This window comes from Diadema antillarum, unplaced genomic scaffold (genome assembly GCF_040938485.1).
Source record: "Diadema antillarum isolate AM-2024a unplaced genomic scaffold, OU_Dant_1.0 seq00000117_RagTag, whole genome shotgun sequence".
Lineage (NCBI taxonomy): Eukaryota > Metazoa > Echinodermata > Echinoidea > Diadematoida > Diadematidae > Diadema > Diadema antillarum.
Genome location: NW_027271198.1, coordinates 161365 through 188739, shown reverse-complemented (window position 1 = coordinate 188739; position 27375 = coordinate 161365). Strand labels below are relative to the sequence as shown.

General features: G+C 38.0%; 1 protein-coding gene across 1 annotated transcript; it reads right to left on the bottom strand.

The window, feature by feature from the left end:
• Positions 1 to 3993: 3993 nt before the first annotated feature.
• Positions 3994 to 27375, bottom strand: LOC139727063 (uncharacterized). The gene is made up of 11 exons (XM_071638042.1): positions 27268 to 27375; positions 26333 to 26540; positions 23671 to 23777; positions 21301 to 21500; positions 18685 to 18859; positions 17987 to 18158; positions 17122 to 17222; positions 9303 to 9447; positions 7831 to 7913; positions 5846 to 6008; positions 3994 to 4112 (listed from the first exon to the last, which is right to left on the bottom strand). The coding sequence occupies exons 1-11, from the start codon at positions 27373 to 27375 to the stop codon at positions 3994 to 3996; spliced, it is 1581 nt and encodes a 526-aa protein (XP_071494143.1).

The window sequence follows — 27375 nt, the reverse complement described above, 5'->3', positions numbered from 1 at the left end:
ATTTTCTTTCAAATCTAGTTGTACGTGTACTAATGTGCAATCTCCTAAATATCATGATTTGTGTCGTAGAACAAGCCTACATTTTACAAGGCATTAGACACTCTATAGCAGAGTGCTTGATTGTTATTTATTCATTGAGCATCATTCAATATTTTCATGATAAATTTGACATTGAAAAGAATCAAAATGGAAAATGCAGTTCATGTCTTATGGAGTAATAGTAATAGCATACAGTGCACTCTCGTTAAAATGAACATGGTTAAAACAAAAATTCACGTCCCAAAATCATCTCGCGCGTACAGAATGTCATTAGTACGCAAAAATGTGCGTGTCCGGTAATACCATGGTGTCCGGTGACACCATGCTTGCATGTATATATATATATATATATATATATATATATATATTGTGACGAACTCGCCTTCTTGTCGTGAATTAAGAGAGTGTATTTGCCTGTTTGTACAAATGTCTCCGCGAGCCGTGTCAGGATGGCCGAGTAGGCGGGGTTCGTTTTGTTGCAGTTTACAACGATCCCTTTTAAATTACTAAAACTACTAGTCTATGTCTACCATGTAACATGTTGGGTCAGAAGCAGTTCACTAACACAAGCGGCATACATACAAGTTCATCATCACTTAACGTATCTCACTCCCAAGCGTCTCTTGTTGAGGATGTTAAATTGGTACACCTATTTTTGTTACCAACATTTGCTACCAAGTTCTACTACCAAGGTTTGCTACCAAGTTCTGCTACCATGTTTTGCTACCATGTTTTGCTACCAAGTTCTGCTACCATGTTTTGCTACCAACTCGTGGAACACATTTCACAACTATGTGGTGGCACAAGGTAATGTGATGACTGGACCTTGGATTGGGCACGGGCATATGCGACAAGTCACATTACCACTATTCCCGAAATCCAATAGCGACGACTGGAACTTGGATTGGGTACGGACTATGCGACAAGTCACATTACCATTATACCCGAAATCCAACGGCGATGACTGGAACTTGGATTGGGTACGGACTATGCGACAAGTCACATTACCACTACCCGAAATCCAATGCTGCTTGCTGGTAGAACTCCACTGCTTGTGCCACCACCAAGTACTACTTGCTTTATAAGTCAAACTCAAAGAAAGAGTCTAAAGAGTCAAATGTTGAATGAATGTATAAACAGTTTACTTGGTGCTTCCAAGCAGCAATGAAACAAAAGCAAATGAACTCATGCAAACACTTACTGTACTGTTAGTGCTACGGGCTACTTGCTGGCGACGTAGTCGGACAGCGGCCAGTTTATATGCTTCCTTTCCTTAAGAAGAAGGATAGAGGATGCAATCCCGCACGGCCTTATAGTGCAGAGCGAATCCTCCGGATATCGATCAAATAACCTATTATCATGTCATGGTTAGTAAATTCGACATAATTATTGATTCTAAACATATTTGGGGTTCATCGTTCCATCTAACGGTATGTACCGACGGCTAAAACAAACATGTAAATACTACGATGGTGCCAACTCATAAATTTCCAACAATATAACTAATTATTTAACATCAATGTTTAAATCATGATAATTAATTATCCCATAACAACGACTATTGAGAGTACCGTATACGGCACTACTGTTGAAATAAATAGGACGCCCTCTTTTACTGTTAAACGTACAATCGATTTTAACAAGTTGTAATTGGAAACAATTAATTACAATCGATTTTAACAAGTTGTAGTTGGAAGCAATTAATAACAATCGATTCAACCAAATTTTGTTACAATATATATATATATATATATATATATATATATATATGATTTGAGTGATTTCATCATAAAGACTGTAGTTGCTTGATTATAGTGAAATTTTGACATAACAAAAGAAAACTGCTGGTCCCAAGGACTTTGTTATAATGGGAGTGCACTGTAATACTAAACTCACATCATGTGAAGAAGTGATTGGAATTATTAATACACATCTTCATGGACACATATAGTTTGATGCAATCAAGGTAAAATGATAAATATGGTTTTGCTCGTGAAGTGGTGCTGGATTACACTGACAGACAAAAATAGGTGATATTTTCTTATATTATACATACACCTCTACAGTCAGCACACTGTAGTGTTTTGTGCTTTTAGTCCTTAAAGTTCTCCATCAATCGGGGGAGATGATTTTAAGTAGAAGGGTGTTTACCACATCCGTTGTCATTAGGTTGAAGTTTATCAATATTAGGGATATACTTATATTGTGGATGGTCAACAACAGAAAAATTGATATGGCACTAGTCTTCTATAAATACATTTGTATTCATTTGCAGAATATTGAGCATATTGGACACTACCTGAGTAAGTATATTCAGTACAAATATAAAACACACAAGGTGTAAGCATGTAAGACTAGACATGTTTGAGATACCCTGCAAAAAAAAAAAAATTTCAAACAAAGAATATTGTATCATGAAAGCACTTAAAGTTTGAAAGACAAAATAGCAATTGTATTACAAATTTCAAAGTCGAGGATATGTTCCTTACATTTTTTGTAAAGAAATTAAATGAGTTGTAGGAATATACTGTAATACGTGAGCTATAAATCTTGAAAATATTATAAAGGTGATATAAAGTAAATATTTCCCTGAATATTATCTCTCGTGAAGGATATGTTTCACTTCATATCACAAAATAGGATGTGTGCTATAACAGGAGCCTGTAATGCCATTCAGCAATTTATGCTTAATCACTTCATATGATACACGACTGCTACTGTAAAACATGATATATTCGCGGCATGAAATTTTCGCAAATTGGAGCCGACAGCCTTTTTCGTGGCACGAAATTTTCGCGAATTGCTACTGGCATTCAATGCATGTAGTGTAGACAAAAGCTTTCGCGAATTTTGGCGCTCGCAAAATTCGCAAAATTAAAGTGCACGCGAAAATTCCTCGTTTTACAGTATATGCTCCTTTAACCCTAACTGCACGGGGGGGGGGCTCGGACGCCCCCCCTCAACATTTCGCATGATTACTCTGCAACACGCAATGCTCTCGCCGCGATGCTCCATGACTTTTTTCTTTTGAGTTTCCCGCACATTTTGACACCAAATTTGTGATGCCTGGGGGTACGGTTCTGAAGTTACATGACTTTTTGTACATGCACTTGAGGCCAAAAATGGCTAAAAAATGTGATTTTGTGTACAAAGTCAATGCATATTGAGTTTTTTCACATGGTTCATATAAATATGCTTATTTTTACTCTCAATGGCTAAAATTAGTTTGTTTTAGGAGTATTACGCTTCAAAAAGTGTCTGTGACAAATTTTGTTACAAAAAACAACAAAAACAAAAGGTCGAAAAAACAAAGAAATAAATAAGAAATTCATGAAACAATAAAATAAATAAGAAATTAATTTTGATACCGAATTTTTTTTCAAGTACATTTGCTAAGAATGCCACAAAGAATGATTATACCAAAAATGAGCACTTTTGGAGCTTTATTTACTGATTTAGATGAAAGATTCTGATTTCTCGCATAAATTATCATAATTAATCAAAATAAAATAAAAGAAGACTATTTTCTAAAATTTAAAAATGCGATCTTGTAGATTACATTGCACACTACCATTGTGCAAAGTTCCGCAGCAATCGCGCAATCCACGGCCGAGATCTTGGGGGGGGGGCCCTTGAGGGCCCCCCCCCCCAGTCTTTCGAGCTACCACAATAGCCCAGTCTTTTTAGGGTTAAACAGTACAATCAATTCACCATTATGCATAACTACCAAGATTCCCCACATGAAAAAGTATCATATGCCCGTGTTACAGTCAAAATAAGTGGTTTGCAAAATATACACACAGTTGAACATGCTCCAACTCCGATACACCAAATTACTACCAACAAAATTTACCAATCTGATAAGAATAGAAAACAAAAAGTGAGGTGTCAAAACAGGAAGGCTTGATTACGTCATATCATTTCAAGACAATTACAATGGAATTATATTCCTCCTTATGACTTTACTGCTCCCCCTTTCAGAATACGACGTAGAATCTTTCCGGAAGCTGATTTTGGAATGGTGGCCACAAATTCCACCCCTCCTCTGAGCTTCTTGTGAGGGGCAACTTTCCCTGTTGCAAAGTATAATGCAAAGTAGAAGAAATTGATAGTTCCATAGCATCTCATTAAAATGTTAGAATGTCATACTCTAAAGCCACAAATTTTCTTGTGCATGGAACTTTCACAAATTTCACAAAACTAATATGTAGACAAAGTTTTGTGTGTGTGTGTGTGTCTACATAGTGCATAAGATATATGTATAATGCTGTACATCATCACTGTCAGCAATATGCAAAAGTTCCATACCACAAACTAGAAATATCGCTATGGCGACTGATGCCTCCGCCATAATGAATGATTCTCCCAATAGGCGTATAGTACAATGTCTTCACAATGTGTGATCCATGACAGTTTCACATAACTGGCAAAATATTGAAATGACAGGTTGGTCAGAAATGTCTTGTGGGTTTGTTATAATTTTCTAAGAGTGCAGGTACACATATTTGGGGAATTGAGAATTTTTACTTGAATTCTGATGGACCTTTTTATAAGTTTATGCATTGAGTAATTTCCAAGGTACGAAGAAAGAGTGTAATGACGGTACAAAATAGATTTTTTTTTTGGGGGGGGGGGGGGGCATGGAAACCTGGCCTTTGACCCTTAACCTTTGACCTTTGACCTTCTGGCTCGAAATTTCCCGGAGAATCTCCTTTAGGTAATGCATGTATTAAGTTTTGAAACTAATAATGGAAGCATTGCATATACTAGTATATGAGGGAAATAGTAACATTTTGAGGAGTTGACCTCGACCTTTGACCCCTGACTATTGACCCATGACCCCTAAATTCCCTAGATAATCCCTGCCAATCAGTACATGCGTATGTACCACGTTCCACGAAGATATATTAAACCATTTGCAAGAAAAGTGATATTGCAACATTTTCATGTAACCTTTGACCTTTTGACCTTTGACCGTATGACATGAAACTCTCTCTGGAGAATCTTTATGCAGTAGTACATGTCCACACCAAGTTTCAAGAAAATATCTCTGGCATTGCATAGATATGGGGGAAATTGCAACATTTGTAGCATTTGACCTTGACCTTTTGACCTTTGACCTCATGCCAATGTCACTAAAATCTACTCAACTAATTGTCCCATCATACATCATCCTTGGACCAAGTTTGGTGAAAGCTGCTTCATCCAGTTTTGAGTTATCACGTAAACAGATAAATTTTAGGATTTGATCTTGATCTTTGACCTTTGACCTCTGTCTGATTTCACTGAAAAACTAATCAAGTAATTGTCCCATAATATATCATCCTCCAACAAAGTTTGGTGAAATTTGCTCCATCCAGTCTTGAGTTATCGCGTAAACGGTACAATTTCATGATTTGACCTTTGACCTTTGACCTTTAGCCGATTTCACCCAAAATCTAATCAGATAATTGCCCCATCATACTTCATACTTGGACCAAGTTTGGTAAAATTCCAGTAAATATTACTCAAGTTATCGCGTAAACGAAAGCGGACGGACGTACGGACGTACAGACGTACGGACGGACGGACAACCCGAAAACATAATGCCTCCGGCACCACTTCGTGGCGGAGGCATAATAATGACTTCTCAAATTATTGTCCAATAGGCTTATAGAGTGCAACAATTCACTAATATCCAGAAAATGAAATAAAGCACAGCAATCAGTAAAAGGCAAATAGAAGACAAATGCACAAACAAAAACAAAGATATCAGAAAAAAAAACCTAATCCACTCCCAATCCCTAAACTGACACATCAAATTTACCTGCAACGAATTCGACAACATCACTCTCAGTAAGTTCCTCTCCGACCCTCACTATGTATGCTTTGGGGAGTTCCCCTGCCTCCTCATCAGGTACACCGATGACGGCTGCATCAGATATCTTAGGATGTGTCAGCAGTAGGGCTTCAAGCTCAGCAGGTGGAACCTCAGTCACAACAATCAATTAAGAAATGATAATAATGGAAACGTTGATGCTAAAGAAAACAAGGAAAAGTAGAATTTACGCGGTGCGTAATATATGTCCCCGCCGTAAGTAGCATTTTGTAGCAAAATGTACAATATAGGTAAAAAATCAAGGTCAAAGGTAAAAGAAGTCAAAGGTAAAAATTCTGGGTAGAAGTTTTGAAGCCATCACCTATCTAGTGCCATCACATAAAGCAAACGGAATCGAAATCGGGTTAGAAATGGCGAAGGAGTTGCATTTTGTAGCCAATGTACAATATAGGTCAAAAATCAAGGTCAAAGGTCAAAGAAGTCAAAGGTCAAAATTCTATGAAGAAGTTTTGAAGCCCTCACCTAGTGCCATCACATAAAGCAAACAGAATTGAAATCGGGTTAGAAATGGCGAAGGAGTAGCATTTTGTAGCAAAATGTACAATACAGGTCAAAAATCAAGGTCAAAGGTCAAAGAAGTCAGAGGTCAAAATTCTGTGAAGAACTTTTGAAGCCCTTACCTATTGCCATCACATAAAGCAAACAGAATCAAAATCGGGTTAGAAATGGTGAAGGAGTAGCATTTTGTAGCCAATGTACAATATAGGTCAAAAATCAAGGTCAACGGTCAAAGAAGTCAAAGGTCAAAATTCTATGAAGAAGTTTTGAAGCCCTCACCTAGTGCCATCACATAAAGCAAACAGAATCGAAATCGGGTTAGAAATGGCGAAGGAGTAGCATTTTGTAGCAAAATGTACAATACAGGTCAAAAAATCAAGGTCAAAGGTCAAAGAAGTCAAAGGTCAAAATTCTATGTAGAAGTTTTGAAGCCCTCAACTAGTGCCATCACATAAAGCAAACAGAATCGAAATCAGGTTAGAAATAGCGAAGGAGTACGTAGCATTTTGTAGCAAAATGTACAATATAGGTCAAAGGTCAAGGTCAAAGGTCACAACTGAAATTCTGTGTAGAAGTTTCAAAGCTCCCACATAGTGCTATCATATAAAGCAAACAGAATCAAAATTGGCTCATAAATGACAGAGAAGTAGCAAATTGAAGATTTTGATCACACACGGACGGACACACGGACGGACGGACACACGGACGGACACACACACGTATGGAGCCCGTTTCATAGTCCCCTGCTCGAACTCGTTCGGCGGGGACAATTACTACCATTATACCATCCTCATTTGTAGTAGCAGTAGTAGCAGTAATACACTTGTAGTAGTGGTGGTGGAGGTAATAGTACTAGCAGCATGAGTAGTAGTATCACTATCATTAGCATTGGTATTGTCATTATATATAGCCAATATCAACATCATTACATTAGATATCACCAATATGTAAAGAAACAACTACCACTACTACTACTGCAACTACTACTACTACTACTACTACTACTACTACTACTACTACTATTAACTACACACTACTGTCATTACTGCTACTACTATCACTACCACTACTACTACAGTAACTACTGTACTACAGTAACTACTGCTACTACTACTACTATTAACTACACAAAACTGTCATTACTGCTACTACTATCACTACCACTTCTACTACTACTACTACTACTACTACTACTACTACTAGTACTAGTACTACAACTACATGTACTACTTCTACTACTAATATTATACTCCCATATTGCTGAAGAGCAAATTTTTAGCTTTTCTATCAAAGGCAATTGCTGCTTGATTCTAAAGCAAGGTTTTGACAGAATATTTGCAAACAATTAAAGTATTGCAGAATTACAATTTCACATGTGCACCCATCTCAAGTAATTGAGACCAAAATGATCATACCTGATATCCTTTATACTTGATGAGCTCCTTCAGACGATCCACAATGTAGAATAGCTCCCGATCATCATAGTGGCCAATATCACCTGAAATCACCATGGTTACAGGATGTCATGAGTTTAAAAGCATATTATGATTATCCACCTTGGGTACTACTGAGTTTTCTGCACCAAAATTGATATCAAATTCTTGATACCAACAAGTTTGAACTTCCTTAAACAAAACTATTTTAGGACAGCTATGTCAAACAAATCTATACAATCCATTCAATTTCCTTTTTCTCAAAGCATTGAATTTTCTCATCATATATATGACGTAACTTTTCAGTACATTTTAATTGCAGGGACTACATTGGAAAAATGTACAGTATTTGTCCCTTTAGATGGAATATCATGGTATAAGATGGTACAAGATCCCTACTATCCCCCCCCCCCCCCCATGTGTGCTGAACAAGTTCAATGCATAGCATACAAAAATGTTTGTGTTTGAGGAATGTAATACCAGCCCATCCATTGGAATCAACCTGTATAATATAGAATATAACCTTACCTTTCCTCTTTCTTCAATTACAAGAAGAAACTGTTTCATGTTGGTGTATTTGTCTGTATGTGTGTACTTTGCCTCTCTCTTTAATACTTAATTTTTTTTTGCCTTGTTTTGTCAGTTTTGTGACTAGCTTTTTTAATGAGGGGACTGCAGACTACAAGTTCTGCTCTTAGCAGTCCCCTCCATTTCCAACAACTTCTTTGGGTACTTGCCTTGAAATTCGCAAAATTGTATCACTGTTCATAGTTTGTTTTTCATTGCATTGTTGTGTTATTATGTGTATTCAAATGTTGGAATCATATGTGTTGGAAATGACATAAAATGAAATGAAATGGAACTAGAAAAGCACTCTGAGAGCACAGACATCTGCCAAGCATGCAGCTCATTACCACATTACCACCACTGATCTTGTTCTTCCATAGAGATACATGTATCAGTGATTTCCACCCATACATACTTATAGCATTGTGTGCTGAAAGTTGCCCAATTTCCAAATAAAGAAGCCTTTGTTACTTCATAAGCCCTCAGCTGCACGACGCGCCTCACCCTATAGCAGAAACTAGAGCACGCACTTTAGTGCGCACATGCAAACCTCAATACGCGCAGCCTGAACTCCCAAGTTCATTGACCCTACCTGCCAAAATGTAAAAAAATCCTTCATAAATTCCCCCCAAATTCTCGGATCACAACCAAAATTTAATCAATTGTTACTTGTATCATTCTTAAGTTTTCCTGCAAGTTTCATCCAAATCCGTTGACTATTTTTTGAGTTATTTTGCACAGTACGGACAAACTAACTAACTAACTAACAAACAAACACACAAACCAACGGTAAAGAAAACATAACCTCCTCCCTCGGCAGAGGTAATGAAATATCTTTGTATTGGAGGATTGTGATACACTGTACCATCCCACCCTTGGATACCAACCTGTATGGAGGAATCCATCCTCATCAATGGTGTTGGCGGTTGCTTCTGGGTTGTTGAGGTATCCTCCCATAACCTGTGGTCCTCTGATACAAAGCTCTCCGTCCCGCCCCGCCCCGAGGAGTTCCCCTGTCTGGATGTCCACAATCTTACCAGGGGTGTGGGGGACAAGGGGGGGGGGGAATAAATATGGCAGGGTTAGTGAACACATTATGCTCACTGATGAGGCAACCATGATACATTAAAACCTAGTGCTTTCAGCTAGCCTTTTGTTTGTTCATTTCCATCTGAGAAGATGGCTGGATAGCCCATATTCCGCTACGTTAAGCTGGTCTTCCATGGGGTCCAGTTGGATGTGAGGTGGGACCACTTCACCGGGTTAAACACCCTGCTCTTTGCGATGAATGAATGAAGCGGGATCTTGTACGTGCATGAGTTGTTACTCTCTCATACACGGGACCTCCATTTTATGTCCTATCCAAGGATGTTCAGTCACTGAAAAGATCATACCACAAAGTAAGAGGCAAACACAGACAGACTGACAGACAGACATAAAGAGAGAACAGACAGATAAACAGATAGAGAGAGATGGAGAGAGATAGACGGACAGACAAACAGATAGAGAGAGATGGAGACAGACAGACAGATAATCAGATAGAGAGAGATGGAAAGAAACAGACAGACAGATAAACAGATAGAGAGAGATGGAGAGAGACAGACAGATAAATAAACAGATAGAGAGAGATGGAGAGAGACAGACAGACAGATAATCAGATAGAGAGAGATGGAGAGAGATAGACAGACAGATAAACAGATAGAGAGAGATAGAAAGAAACAGACAGACAGATAAACAGATAGAGAGAGATGGAGAGAGAAATACAGACATATAGAGAGAGATAGAAAGAAACAGAGAGACAGATAATCAGATAAAGAGAGATGGAGAGAGACAGACAGACAGATAAACAGAAAAAGAGAGATGGAGAGAGACAGACAGACAGATAAACAGAGAGAGATGGAGAGAGAGAGACAGTCAGATAAACAGAGAGAGATGGAGAGAGACAGACAGACAGATAAACAGAAAAAGAGAGATGGAGAGAGACAGACAGACAGATAAACAGAGAGAGATGGAGAGAGAGAGACAGACAGATAAACAGATAGAGAGAGATGGAAAGAAACAGACAGACAGATAATCAGACAGAGAGAGATGGAGAGAGACAGACAGACAGATAAACAGAAAAAGAGAGATGGAGAGAGACAGACAGACAGATAAACAGAGAGAGATGGAGAGAGAGAGACAGTCAGATAAATAGAGAGAGATGGAGAGAGACAGACAGACAGATAAACAGAAAAGAGAGAGATGGAGAGAGACAGACAGACAGATAAACAGATAAACAGATAGAGAGAGATGGAGAGAGACAGACAGACAGATAAATAGATAGAGAGAGATGGAGAGAGACAGACAGACAGAAAATCAGATAGAGAGAGATAGAAAGAAACAGACAGACAGATAATCAGATAGAGAGAGATGGAGAGAGACAGACAGATAAACAGATAGAGAGAGATGGAGAGAGACAGACAGACAGATAAACAGATAGAGAGAGATGGAGAGAGACAGACAGACAGATAAACAGATAGAGAGAGATGGAGAGAGACAGACAGACAGAAAATCAGATAGAGAGAGATAGAAAGAAACAGACAGACAGATAATCAGATAGAGAGAGATGGAGAGAGACAGACAGATAAACAGATAGAGAGAGATGGAGAGAGACAGACAGACAGATAAACAGATAGAGAGAGATGGAGAGAGATAGACAGACAGATAATCAGATAGAGAGAGATAGAAAGAAACAGACAGACAGATAAACAGATAGAGAGAGATGGAGAGAGACAGACAGACAGATAAACAGATAGAGAGAGATGGAGACAGACAGACAGACAGATAAACAGATAGAGAGAGATGGAGAGAGATAGACAGACAGATAATCAGATAGAAAGAGATAGAAAGAAACAGACAGACAGATAAACAGATAGAGAGAGATGGAGAGAGACAGACAGATAAACAGATAGAGAGAGATGGAGAGAGATAGACAGACAGATAATCAGATAGAGAGAGATAGAAAGAAACAGACAGACAGATAAACAGATAGAGAGAGATGGAGAGAGACAGACAGATAAACAGATAGAGAGATGGAGAGAGAGAGACAGACAGATAATCAGATAGAGAGAGATAGAAAGAAACAGACAGACAGATAAACAGATAGAGAGAGATGGAGAGAAACAGACAAACAGATATAAAGAGATGGAGAGAGACAGACAGACAGATAAACAGATAGAGAGAGATAGAAAGAAACAGACAGACAGATAATCAGATAGAGAGAGATGGAGAGAAACAGACAAACAGATAAACAGATAGAGATGGAGAGAGAGAGAGACAGATAAACACAGAGAGATGGAGGGAGACAGACAGACAGATAAACAGATAGAGAGAGATGGAGAGAGACAGACAGACAGATAATCAGATAGAGAGAGATGGAGAGAGAGAGAGACAGACAGATAAACAGACAGAGAGAGATGGAGAGAGACAGACAGACAGATAAACAGATAGAGAGAGATGGAGACAGACAGACAGACAGATAAACAGATAGAGAGAGATGGAGAGAGATAGACAGACAGATAATCAGATAGAAAGAGATAGAAAGAAACAGACAGACAGATAAACAGATAGAGAGAGATGGAGAGAGACAGACAGATAAACAGATAGAGAGAGATGGAGAGAGAGAGAGACAGATAAACACAGAGAGATGGAGGGAGACAGACAGACAGATAAACAGATAGAGAGAGATGGAGAGAGAGAGAGACAGACAGATAATCAAATAGAGAGAGATAGAAAGAACCAGACAGACAGATAAACAGATAGAGAGAGATGGAGAGAAACAGACAAACAGATATAAAGAGATGGAGAGAGACAGACAGACAGATAAACAGATAGAGAGAGATAGAAAGAAACAGACAGACAGATAAACAGATAGAGAGAGATGGAGAGAGACAGACAGATAAACAGATAGAGAGAGATGGAGAGAGACAGACAGATAAACAGATAGAGAGAGATGGAGAGAGACAGACAGACAGATAATCAGATAGAGAGAGATAGAAAGAAACAAACAGACAGATAATCAGATAGAGAGAGATGGAGAGAAACAGACAAACAGATAAACAGATAGAGATGGAGAGAGAGAGAGACAGATAAACACAGAGAGATGTAGAGAGACAGACAGACAGATAAACAGATAGAGAGAGATGGAGAGAGACAGACAGACAGATAAACAGCTAGAGAGAGAGAGACAGACAGACAGATAAACAGATAGAGAGAGATGGAGAGAGACAGACAGACAGATAAACAGAGAGAGATGGAGAGAGATAGACAGACAGATAATCAGATAGAAAGAGATAGAAAGAAACAGACAGACAGATAAACAGATAGAGAGAGATGGAGAGAGACAGACAGATAAACAGATAGAGAGAGATGGAGAGAGATAGACAGACAGATAATCAGATAGAGAGAGATAGAAAGAAACAGACAGACAGATAAACAGATAGAGAGAGATGGAGAGAGACAGACAGATAAACAGATAGAGAGAGATGGAGAGAGAGAGACAGACAGATAATCAGATAGAGAGAGATAGAAAGAAACAGACAGACAGATAAACAGATAGAGAGAGATGGAGAGAAACAGACAAACAGATATAAAGAGATGGAGAGAGACAGACAGACAGATAAACAGATAGAGAGAGATAGAAAGAAACAGACAGACAGATAATCAGATAGAGAGAGATGGAGAGAAACAGACAAACAGATAAACAGATAGAGATGGAGAGAGAGAGAGACAGATAAACACAGAGAGATGGAGGGAGACAGACAGACAGATAAACAGATAGAGAGAGATGGAGAGAGACAGACAGACAGATAATCAGATAGAGAGAGATGGAGAGAGAGAGAGACAGACAGATAAACAGACAGAGAGAGATGGAGAGAGACAGACAGACAGATAAACAGATAGAGAGAGATGGAGACAGACAGACAGACAGATAAACAGATAGAGAGAGATGGAGAGAGATAGACAGACAGATAATCAGATAGAAAGAGATAGAAAGAAACAGACAGACAGATAAACAGATAGAGAGAGATGGAGAGAGACAGACAGATAAATAGATAGAGAGAGATGGAGAGAGAGAGAGACAGATAAACACAGAGAGATGGAGGGAGACAGACAGACAGATAAACAGATAGAGAGAGATGGAGAGAGAGAGACAGACAGATAATCAAATAGAGAGAGATAGAAAGAAACAGACAGACAGATAAACAGATAGAGAGAGATGGAGAGAAACAGACAAACAGATATAAAGAGATGGAGAGAGACAGACAGACAGATAAACAGATAGAGAGAGATAGAAAGAAACAGACAGACAGATAAACAGATAGAGAGAGATGGAGAGAGACAGACAGATAAACAGATAGAGAGAGATGGAGAGAGACAGACAGATAAATAGATAGAGAGAGATGGAGAGAGACAGACAGACAGATAATCAGATAGAGAGAGATAGAAAGAAACAAACAGACAGATAATCAGATAGAGAGAGATGGAAACAGACAAACAGATAAACAGATAGAGATGGAGAGAGAGAGAGACAGATAAACACAGAGAGATGTAGAGAGACAGACAGACAGATAAACAGATAGAGAGAGATGGAGAGAGACAGACAGACAGATAAACAGCTAGAGAGAGAGAGACAGACAGACAGATAAACAGATAGAGAGAGATGGAGAGAGACAGACAGACAGATAAACAGAGAGAGATGGAGAGAGACAGACAGACAGATAAACAGATAGAGAGAGATGGAGAGAGACAGACAGACAGATAAACAGAGAGAGATGGAGAGAGACAGACAGACAGATAAACAGATAGAGAGAGATGGAGAGAGAGAGACAGATAAACAGAGAGAGATGGAGAGAGACAGACAGACAGATAAACAGAAAAAGAGAGATGGAGAGAGAGAGACAGACAGATAAACAGAAAAAGAGAGATGGAGAGAGACAGAAAGACAGATAAACAGATAGAGAAAGATGGAGAGAGACAGACAGATAAACAGATAGAGAGAGATGGAGAGAGACAGACAGATAAACAGATAGAGAGAGATGGAGAGAGACAGACAGATAAACAGATAGAGATGGAGAGAGAGAGAGACAGAGAAACACAGAGAGATGTAGAGAGACAGACAGACAGATAAACAGATAGAGAGAGATGGAGAGAGACAGACAGACAGATAAACAGCTAGAGAGAGAGAGACAGACAGACAGATAAACAGATAGAGAGAGATGGAGAGAGAGAGAGACAGATAAACACAGAGAGATGGAGGGAGACAGACAGACAGATAAACAGATAGAGAGAGATGGAGAGAGAGAGAGACAGACAGATAATCAAATAGAGAGAGATAGAAAGAAACAGACAGATAATCAAATAGAGAGAGATAGAAAGAAACAGACAGACAGATAAACAGATAGAGAGAGATGGAGAGAAACAGACAAACAGATATAAAGAGATGGAGAGAGACAGACAGACAGATAAACAGATAGAGAGAGATAGAAAGAAACAGACAGACAGATAAACAGATAGAGAGAGATGGAGAGAGACAGACAGATAAACAGATAGAGAGAGATGGAGAGAGACAGACAGATAAATAGATAGAGAGAGATGGAGAGAGACAGACAGACAGATAATCAGATAGAGAGAGATAGAAAGAAACAAACAGACAGATAATCAGATAGAGAGAGATGGAAACAGACAAACAGATAAACAGATAGAGATGGAGAGAGAGAGAGACAGATAAACACAGAGAGATGTAGAGAGACAGACAGACAGATAAACAGATAGAGAGAGATGGAGAGAGACAGACAGACAGATAAACAGCTAGAGAGAGAGAGACAGACAGACAGATAAACAGATAGAGAGAGATGGAGAGAGACAGACAGACAGATAAACAGAGAGAGATGGAGAGAGACAGACAGACAGATAAACAGATAGAGAGAGATGGAGAGAGACAGACAGACAGATAAACAGAGAGAGATGGAGAGAGACAGACAGACAGATAAACAGATAGAGAGAGATGGAGAGAGAGAGACAGATAAACAGAGAGAGATGGAGAGAGACAGACAGACAGATAAACAGAAAAAGAGAGATGGAGAGAGAGAGACAGACAGACAGATAAACAGAAAAAGAGAGATGGAGAGAGACAGAAAGACAGATAAACAGATAGAGAAAGATGGAGAGAGACAGACAGATAAACAGATAGAGAGAGATGGAGAGAGAGAGACAGACAGATAAACAGATAGAGAGAGATGGAAAGAAACAGACAGACAGATAATCAGATAGAGAGAGATGGAGAGAAACAAACAGACAGATAAACAGATAGAGAGAGATAGAGAGAGAGACAGACAGATGGATAAATAGAGAAAGGGAGATCTACAGAGATAGCAACATAGACACAGAGACAGACAGAAAGGTAGAGAGGAGGCTCGGGAGAGATATCGGTGTCTAGTCTTCTTCTTCTGGTTAAGTCAGCCTCCTTCAATAGGCTGAAAATTCTTGCAGATTGTGTTATCTACATTATAATACTGTTTATTTACAGATATTTACAAGCACATAGCAAACATGGAAAGCAAAGACTAGCCACTGTGATTAACCGTTAGTTGGTTACTGAATGCTCTCACAGATGGCGCTGCAACAATTTTCAAGAACAGGGAATTCCAGCTCCTTACTGTTCTCGGAAAGAAAGAATGGCGATGCGATTCAGTTCTCGAGTATGGTATCTGATTGGAATGTGGTTGGGTGGCTTGAGATAGTGAAGGGAAATTGGTGGCTGAGATTAAACATAAGATCTAACTGTGTTCACTATTTATTGTATCTATCATCAGAGAGTGGTTTGCAACAGCTATCATACTATATAAATTACTTCTTTACGATATGTCAGCAGCTGGCCAACACCAAATTAGCTGAAAGTCTTCCAGCTGTTACTATGGTAATTGCAATCATTATAACTTGCAATAACCACACATTCCTACATCAAATAAGCTGTGTGGGACTTCACTGGAAGTAATTAGCCTGTTGAGGACGAGTCCTGAGTATACTCGGGCAGGTGTCTATGGGAAATGCGTGTTGTAGGGAGCAAAATCAGTCCGTCCTCAACAAGTTAAAGCTGAAATGCAGTACTCGGAAGGGCTCAAAATTCATCTTCCGCTATTTGGAATTTGCTTGCCATATATCAGAAAGATCTACCAAGAAACTTGTCTGGCTCATGTAATTTGCCAGGATATCAAGTTGCTTTGTAGTATTTTTGAGATCAAAGTGTGAAATTAAAAAAAAAAATTGGTGTACCTGACTTTTATATCTGAAGCATCCTCTCCATGTAAAATGCTGCTGGCATGTGATGATTGAATCGTGTCCAAGCAGTATCATTGAATCGTGCACAGAACAAGCTGCATGCAATTCTCTCTCACGAGCAATTGATACCGCTCTGGTCCAATATATTCTAATCAATGTAATTGAATATAAAACATCACATAGCAGCTACAATCGAGTGAAGTCTGAGATTGTAGTGCTTCCCCTGAAGCTCCTTGGCTCTTATTTCACATTTTTGTCCAATTACCCAATTAAAATTATGTTATTACAGCATTATTCCACGCATCTTTTATGCATTTGTGTTCATTTTAGAGCAGAAATTGAAAGTTCTGCAGGCATATGAGAACTATGTTTCCACTTTAGATGTACCTTGGCTTCTGTGTTTGGCAGCAGGTGGCCGACACTAGAGGGAACATCCACGCTCTTTGGAAGAACATGAGAGGCAGGACCCAACTCTGTCATGCCAAAGCCTGTGAAAGTGTACATGAGATTGAGACAGAAGATTAAAGTCAAAGGCATCATTGAGCATTCATCTTTTATCAATTCACAAAAATCTGCCAGCCAGGATAGATGCTCGTAGAAGTGGGAATTTTTGCGCATTTTGCGCAATCCGAAATCAGCATGAAAATAAAAGCACATAAATATATTTGCTTTCCATATGTTCCAGTACGCAGTAGTTGATGTCTGGATTCTGCAGTACTGAAAACACGCCAAAACTGTTCCTACCAAGCCGAGTGCGATCGCGAAAAATGAGTCCCGCAAAAATATCCTCTTCTGCAGTTAACTCATATAATATACATGTACACACTCATATACACTCAAACCCTTGCATGCCAAGACTACGCACGTCACTGAGACAAATACAAAGAAAACCAATGAGCGTCCAGTATTTGAGAAGAGATGTAATTAAGCAGTGAGAGGAAATAGAAAACTAGTAAATGTGATGCTGAGATAACATGTACATCATGTATGTGAAGACAAAATCACTATACATCTAGTATTGACAGCTAGCTGCAGCTACATGCTAGATACAAGCATGGTCAATGCATGACAAGATTTAGGCATGGGCTACAGTAAGTTTACTGTTAATTCAGCAAATCGTAATTCAGCAAAGTATGATAAATTCAAATTTTTGAGTCAGCTTGCACCTATAATGAATAATCGATGAAAACAAAAATGAGAAAAATGAAGCAAACTCATAGTTGTCAGTTGTTGTTTTTTTTTACACCCCTACCTTGTCTGATGCATTTGAGCCCTGTCCTGCTCTTAAGGGCTTCTGCAATATCGCCCCCTAGTGGTGCAGCCCCAGACAATATCATTCTCAGTGAGGACAGGTTGTACTTTTCAACCAGCGGGTGCTTGGCTAGGAATAGCATGATGGGTGGGACGAGGTAGGCCACATTAATCTGTGATATACAGAATCAGAAGCAAAAAAAAAAAATCCAACTTACTAGGTGAAATTTTTGGTGGGACATATTTTGCTGTGATATATTACATCTTTAACACCAAACAAGAACCTTAAGAACATGTGTGGAGATGACAGGAATTATGCTAGGAGGTACAATAATATTGTTCATTCTGATTTTAACCCAAGCCATTTGATTGGAAGGCAAACAGCAGTGGTGGATCCATATAGGAACGCACCGGGCACGCGCCCCCTCTTTATTTTTTGTTAAAACAAAAGAAATAAAAAGAAAAAATGGGGGGGCGTGCGCCCCTCCCCCTTTGATTTTAGTGCCTCCCCCTTACAGAATTCCTGGATCGGCCCCTGGACAGGATACTGACTGAACCACCTCAACACCCTAGATATTTCTAATAAAAAGAATTCTGTGGTACCATATTATATATATAGCACTACACAAAATAAGGTGCTCTTTTCAAAGAAAAACAAATCAGAACATTCTGTGAGAAATCAGATAAGTTAACATTTACCTTGTAATCTTGCATGATCTTGAGAAAGGCCTCAGGCTCGAAGCGCGCCATACAGACTTGCCGAGTGCCGCACCGAAGGCCGTGAAGCATAACGACTACAAGGCCGAAAGTGTGAAAGTAAGGCAACAGTGCCAGTGTGTTCTCTCCGGGTGCATCATCCAAAATTTCTGGATTACTGCAATGAATAACATACCAAAGGCAATATACACATATTGCCTTTTACCGTGGAGGTATTATCATATAACACTGGACATCCACAAGGGAGTTATATTTTTCCAGAAGAAAATATATTTTCCCAAAAGAATGCAGTATTGAAAGAAAATCTGTCTCGAGGAGTAAATATATTCTATATTTATTTATATATATATATATATATATATATATATATATATATATATATCTCCCAAGGGACTTACAAAACTTTCCCTAGAGAATCTTTATCTGGTGGTTACATGTACATACACTAAGTTTCCTGAAAATACTATCAGGCATTGCAGAGATATGGGGGATATTTTAAAAGTGGATATTCTGGCACAAGTAATTTGCGCTCTACAGGGTAAGGTGACTTTTGCACTTTTTCAAGTCTGTGTAATCAAGACATGAATTACCAGAACACAAAGCAAGCTAAAATATTTGTGTGCTTATATTTTCACACTAGTTTCTGGTTGCGCAATATGCATGAAAATTTCAACGGCGTGAAATTTCCACTTTTACAGTATAGTGAAATTTGAAGAATATGACCATGACCTTTGGCCTTGGGAATGTGCGCCCATAACAGTGTCGATAAGTTTAACTTCATTGTTATCATTATTATTCATTTGGTATTTGCAAGACAATACAAATGTAACACAAGTGGTAACAGATAAACAAAAAAAAAGCAAAATACAAGGGTAGAAGATGGCAGGCTTTCCCTGAAGTGCTTTCCTAATTTGCTGGGTTGGAAAAAAGCAATTATACACTCATACATAATCATGCCAAGTTTCATTGGAATACCTGTAACAGTTCTTAAGTTATGCTGTCCACAAAATCGATTACAGATGGAAGGACTGATGGACAGCCAACCTCAAATCATAATGCCTCCAGCGACACTTCATGAGAGAGGCATAAAAAAAAAAAACCAATAAGTAATATATGGCAACACCTCAATGTGGGCTTTTTCTTCTGACTGCCCATTCACTCATGATAGGCAGACATTGAAACGTTTTATCTGATAGGGCAGACTAGCCCACTGATGTAATCAAATGCTTAATGCTGTTGGTTATCAGATGATGAATATCAATCATGCTTTATTATGTGACCGTGCATCACAAAACGAACAAAAAGTCGCACACACTGATTTTGCATGAGGACTGAAAATAGTGAAATGGGTCAACCTAGTCAATCTTAACTTTTTTATATTTTCTGAAAGAGTAAGTCTTCTTTTACCTTATGCTAAAATTTGGAATCATAACACTGGCGGGAAAGTGTTGTTTTTTTAGCAGTTTATCTCGAACATTTGTGGTAGAATAGTGTAATTAGGTGTGTCTTTTAAGTCCCTTTTTCATTTCTGTAAAAAGCTTGTACATAATCGTCACTTTCAACTCTGATAACTTTTGAAAGGATAGTGCTACTGCTTTGAAAGTTGGCATTAATTTGGTGGTTTACTTCCTGTTTTTTGTCCCATTCATCGCACAGCCAGCACGGTTTGGTAAAGATTAAGCGCTTGAATAGACGCGGTACTTCAGAGCCTTTTTTCTCAGTTCAAACTTTTCCTGAGTTTGTGCTTTCTTTCCAATATTTAGATAGGTTAGGAGAGTCCATTTGATTTGAGTTATACATCATTTTAAAGCTTAAAGTCTGCTCTTTCAGAATATGGTTTTAACTAAAAATTCATGCACGGTGACTTTTTATTTGTTTTGTGGTGCAGGGTCACATATGTAAGTATACTCCAATTCTACATTCAAGGAGACACTCCAAGTTGATTGACACTTTACAAGGAAGCCATAGAATCTTCTCTGCCTTCTCTTTTAGTACAATGTCACTGGTTGTCGCTATTTTCAGGTTGGTGTATTTCATAAAGATTTTTGGGACATGATTGATATTTAGATAAAAGCTGTTGAATATCAGTTTAATTTTCCTTTTACAAAGTGATGCACATTCATAGACACATATAGAGCTGTGCCTTTCCTGAGCAAAAGTCTTCACCGCGTGACCATATATTTTTGGAAAAGATGAGATAATGCCAAAATCAAACACCATAGTGCCTCAACTAATGTCACTAGGGAATCAAAAAAGAAATTTCTTGCAAACACATCAGGCAAGGTGTAACTTCATGAGCTAGACTGTCATCCGTAGACAGACATTCTATTTTAAAGACCAGACTGACAGACAGGTCGGAGCAGTAGAAAAAAAAAGTGGGTTGGTGAGCAGCCTTGCATTAAGTATGCTTTGATGCAAATATTCAATAATGGGATCTATTCATGGTTTTTGAATGAACCCCGGGTGGTAGCAAATAAAAATGGGACCACTTATGTTTCCCCATGCTACCAGTCTTTAAACACATCCCAACTTCAATTTGATTTACTGACTGAATTTGGCATAATCTTCATGACTAGTGCTCACTGAAGGATCAGTCACCTTTCCAACTGACTGATGTTCCAGATGATCATCTTGTTTGTCACGACGACGCCTTTCGGCACTCCTGTGGTGCCGCTTGAGAATGGGAGGGCAAAGAGGTCACCAAGAGAGGGCGCCAGAGTGGGGAAAGCCGAGCCGTCATCTGCTAGCAGATCCTCAAAGGGTTGGCAGCCATTCGCCTCACCAAACACGTACACTGCCTGTGGTGAATATTAGATGTTATCATCTCAGGGAAAAAAAGACTCTAGACTTGGGTACAAGTTTGATGGAGGTATGCCCCCACCCCCCTTCAGAAATAATTGTAGAAGTTTGACTCCCCAGAACACACACACTAGCTGCTCGTACAGGTGAATGGAGATGTTCAGCCAAGTATTAAACAATGCAACAACAAAAAATTAAAAATACATGTATATTACTTTTTCATCTCCACCTACATCATTTTATGTTGCTGCATCAAAGAAAGCTGCTATGCTTTCTTTTTTTATGAAACCAAATTTTGATTGATTTCTGCCATTTCCAGTCATTGAAACTCACATGTGCACAGCCTACATATTGTACAGTACTTTTAAAAATGACTGAAATTACATTGCCCGAATAGCATCAAGGCGGAAAAAAAAAGAAGAAATGCCCTTGCTCATCCTCCTTTTTAAAGAAAAAAAAATGTTAGGGCAAGGAGGAACAAGTATTTTCTTTTAAACTTGGCCTTATTACCTCAAGGCAAGAAGTACACTAGTTTCTGTACAGATTCAATCGTGTCATGCTTCTCTTTCTGAAGAGTTGACAGTTTTCATCACAGGTCAAATTCAATTTTTGATCTCAAGTAGCAATGTCAAGTGACACAGGTTATTTTCTGCTGGTAGTAGAACTTCCTTTGATAGTAGCATTAGCAGTGAAACCCTGGTAGGCTATAGATCAGTTAACGAAATATGTTACATGAAAAACTGATTATATGCACAATGATCATAAGTTATTGTGTTTCTTTTCAAAGATTATGAGAAAACATGAGAGTGTGTTAAAATTAATTTCTTCTAGTGATTTCCCAAAGTCTTTCTGGCACTTTAAATGCATCAGCCCACTTAATATCTTCATACCCACAACATCCAAAGTCATAATCATAGCAGATTTTTTTTCCATAGAACTAAAACCACACATGGGTGGCACAGAGTACATTAGAGAGGAAACGCATGCAGTGTACATACATACCGTTTCCTCAAAGCTCAAACTATCAGCATTTTGACTTGGACTTTGATACATGCTTCTTTCATGGGAAACTGACAAAGAAAACCTTCGCATACTTTATGCTTCCAACTGTGAAAAACATTTGAACAACTGAACATTTGACCCCATTTCAAGAACAGTTTCCTACAATACTATTATCGTAGCTTTCCATGACTGAATACCGTTCTTTCCAGTGGGTAACATGATTACAGTGTCTCACACCACAAGCTAGTACCAGTAATCAAAGGCCCATTATGTGATAAAATAGACAAGGCTTGACATTAGAAAAGGCCTGGTGAAGCTGATTGAAATTGATGTCGAGCCACCAAATTTCTGAAAAGATTATCTTTTGGCAGCCTGTTTGGGTGACTACTTAAGATTAAAAGTGGACTGCTACCTTGGCTATTATTTTGGACTACTAACTAATTCTTTTGTGCTACCAAAATTTTAGATTTACAGATTTTTAAGACCCGGATGTGCCACCAGAGAGAAAAAAGTTAATGACACACCCTGAAATGGACATCCAAACAGTTACAAAACTTTTGTAAAAGGGAAATGAAACCCACATAAATAATGGACTGAGCAAAAGTGGCAATATTAGTAAAAACACATCAGAGAAGTTTGAAGAAAAATTTGACAATCCTTTCAAAAGTAATGAATTTGTAAAGTTTAGTTCTGGTGAGAAGGCTACAACAAATAATGAGATCATGCTAGGCCAACAATATAACGAAAATTCTGAACAAAATCAAATAAGTCCCCATGTTTTCTGAAAGAAGTTAGTCAAGTACTTTTTCATCATGCTAGAGAAATGAAAATAAGTTGAATTTTGTTTATGTTTGTTCTTTATATTATTGTCCATACAAGAAGTTGCAAAATGTTGTAGACTTATCCAGCAATGCCAGGAGCAAAGCTGTAAAAAGTCATAATGTTTGAACAGATAGTCTGATTTTCATCAAACTGCACTGACATGTTTTACTAATATTTCTGCATTCACTCAAATGTATATATATATATATATATATATATATATATATATATATATATATACATGGGCTTTATTCTCCTTGGAGCAAAACAGTTCACTATTTAAAGATGTGATGATTGGCTTTACAGCCTCCTTCGGGGTTAGGATTAAAAAGCACGACCTCTTACCTTCACTCTTGGAAGCCGGCTCTTTGCCTCCAAAACCTTCTCGGCAAAGGGAGGTACAGTGATGATCATTTGGGCCCCTGCAGCCTCCATCTGACGAACCAGTTCATCTTTATATCATAAAGATTATGAAACAAACAATAATGGCCTTTTATCCTTTGCTTCTCAGCAGTGTAGATTTACTGCAAACAAACATAAAAAGAGACATAAAGATTATTCTTCTCACCCCTTGGATTGTCAAGGATACATTCATTGCAATATCTACATTCTATGTGCTCTGAAATTCCACGACTGTCTTTATCTTATCTCTAATTTTGATCTTGAAACCTCTAATCTCTTTTTCCTAATTCAACTCCATCTATATAATAAACTCACATCATTCAATAGTTCACTGTACCTTCCAGCTCAAAAGAATTGAAAAATGATCCCAATAGTTAGCAACTTTTCAGTTTAGACTGGCTGAAAACATAAAAACAGTGCAAGGTGACCTAGCCCTTATTTCAAGGTTAAGGCAATTAATATGGACCACTTAAATGCTTATAGAGAGGATACATTATCTTTGTGCTACCAATTCAAACTGAAGATAAAATCTAACATCACAATGTAGTACATCAAAAACTAAATCACATATTCAATGACACCAACATGAGTACCACTTTAAATAGGTAATACTCAAATACTGACTTGGAGCCCGTATATAACTGACGAAGAAATTGACCTCTGGATTGAAAATGAGGTACCCATAAAATTGTAGCTGGTAAGAAAAGCTCTAACAGTACTGTAAAACATGATATTTTGCGGCATGTAACTTTTGCGAACTGGAGCTGAAGGTAATTTTCAAAGAACAAAATGTTCACAAATTGCCTTTGGCATTCAATGTATATAGTGTAAACAAGAATGCTCATGTGTATTTTAATTTCATGAATCTTGGCTCTCACAAAATTAAAGTAATGCTTGTGAACATTTTTTGATTTAGAGTACAAAGTATCATGGATTATTTGCCACTTATTTTCAAAATTTATATATTACGGACTTAATACACCTCAAGGCTTTAGTTAAGCTCAGATTTCTTCAGCTTTTAAGAATTTAGAGGCTCACATCAAAGTCAATATTTTGCTTCTAATGGTGGTCTCCTCTATTTCTTTGAAATAATTTGATTTAATAATTACCCATGGGGTATTTCAGGGTTTGTGTTAATTGTTTTAACATTTGATTTTGCTGGGAAGATTTTTTTGTAACATGTTATCTGTTTTGTGAAAAATGCATAAATCAAATCAAAGCAAAGCACAGCAAAATGATATTTCACTCATCAAAACTGGACATTCCTTACTCATCAAAACAATTGATGGAATGATTTGTAGGAATGTTATGTTAAGGACTTTTGATGTAAGAAGACCAAACACACCAAGTTACACATTTTACATGAAACAAAAGGTTTTTTCAAACTTCAGTGTCAACCACTGCTTTTGATTAACCTTACTATTTGTACAGTCAGCAGCAACATGCTCTTCATGCTTTCAAAATGGCAAAACAATCAAAACTACTGCTGACTGCTTGCGGAGATTCTATAGGGATTTATGAACACTTTGGAAAGTCGAGAAAACCAACAATCTTTGAAAGAAACAAAGGGTCTGGAGAAACTGTTAAAGACACATGTATGCTTTATTTTTACGCTTCAAAAGTTTGAACATAGAAACAAGAAAGATAAGATAAAGAATACAGAAAAAAGGCCATTGCTAAAGTACTGCAAGATACCATCATTTCTTATCCACAGAATTTTCACACTGCAGAACAAACTACACTGTATCAAAATACTGGAGCACCAAACATTTCACAAAATTTACATCAAAATGGCAGTTTTCAAACTAGCATGAAGTGTCAATGTGCCAAATCACTTTGGATAGACAAAACATTTTGAAGAAAATCATATTTGTCTCCGTTGTGCGTTTTTGTTTGCTATTTTGTCTTCTGTCTGTTAGTCTTGTCCATTCCGTTTTGTCCCGTACAGCCTTTTCTACAGCAGTTGCTTTGTTGTCTATATAGTCTTGTTTCATGTTTGTTTGCGTCTATGAAAGTGTATTTATCTGTGAATCTAATTCTCAGTGGGCTTCCAGATTTCTTCCTCTTCTTCCTTCTTTCCTTTTGTATTTATGATGCTCCAATTAATCTTCCCATCATTTTTTTTTTCCAGAGGGGCCCACATTCTACAAGCTCTGTCTTGTCAGTGGGTCTCTCCATTTTTCGCACTTTAAGCAAGGTTATACACATACTTCATTTCGACCACTTCTGGGTTTTTTTTCTACAATGTATAATTACTATAAGGTCCTCAATTGTTGTACAGTCTTTTCAATACATAATGTTCTGTTTACCTTATTCTCTGTTGTCAAAAGAAGTGTAACATAACATATGCTTTGTCGAAAAATGAAATAAACCTTGAATTTGTCTGTCATCATAAATGCATGTAGGTGACATATGGCTGCTATTTAACCCATTGAGGATAGGCTGATTTTGCTATACATGCATTTCCCATACGCAACTGCCCAAGCATACGTGGGGCTCGTCCTCAACAGGTTAAACAACTCCCATTTGTCTCACAAGGGGATGATTCAAACCACTCCATATCTCATTCTGTGACACAAGTAACATCTGTTCAACTTGTACCTACCAGCTGTGTACAGTGGATTCACTCCACTTACTACACCACCCATCCTTCCAATGCCGCACAGCATCAACACAAACTCTGGGATATTCGGGCTCATTATGCCGAACACATCACCCTTCCTGTAGCCCTGCCTACAGAGCGCGCTAGCAATGTGACGAGAGAAAAGCTTCACCTGCGCGTACGTGTAGGAGCGTCCCGACAAGCCATCAACCTTTATCAACAGAGTAGATACATGGAAGTCAGAGTAAATCCATCATTGATACACCATGACAAAAATATGATCAACACACAATTATAGACTTTTTCAAGATTACTTTTTAATTATTTTTTACTGTATTTTGGTTTAGTCAACTTGTATATTTCACCTCAAATAACTTACAAAAGATTTTGAAACAAGTAAACATAAACAAACAACAAGATTTTACACTGGAAAACAAACAAGTGAGCATATAATGCCTGTTATCACAAACACAAGAATGGGCTATTTCCAGGTCAGTTTTGTTGTTGTTGTTGTTGTTTTGTAGGGGGTACTTTAGTTTAGCTGAGTTGTATATTTCACTTCTGCAATGTACAAACTATTTCAGAACAATTACAAAAAAAACCAAGTTTAGTTGAAAGGTATATTTCGCCTCTGACAATGTGCAAACATACAATTTGTAGACATATAAACAAATAACAAAATTCTATATTTGGAAAAAAAAAAGCCATCAAGTTTAATACCTGAGCCCCGTTTTATCAAAAGATAAAATCAATTTTAAATTTCCTCACCACACAGGCTGCCATATAGACTTATAGTTGAAATCAACTATATAATCAATTTCAACTCTTCATAAAATAGGGCTCTGTTGTCACAGTCGAACAAAGAATAGATTTGATCTTCAGCTGTTTTTCTACACATGATAGTAGCAGTGATAGATGCCTACATTATGTAAACTCACCACTGCTGCTGTATCTCCATACTCATCAAATTTTTCAAAGACAAAGTCAATGACAGACATTCCAGTTGGGATGCTGACGTCGTCATAACTGCTTTTCACAATCGCCAT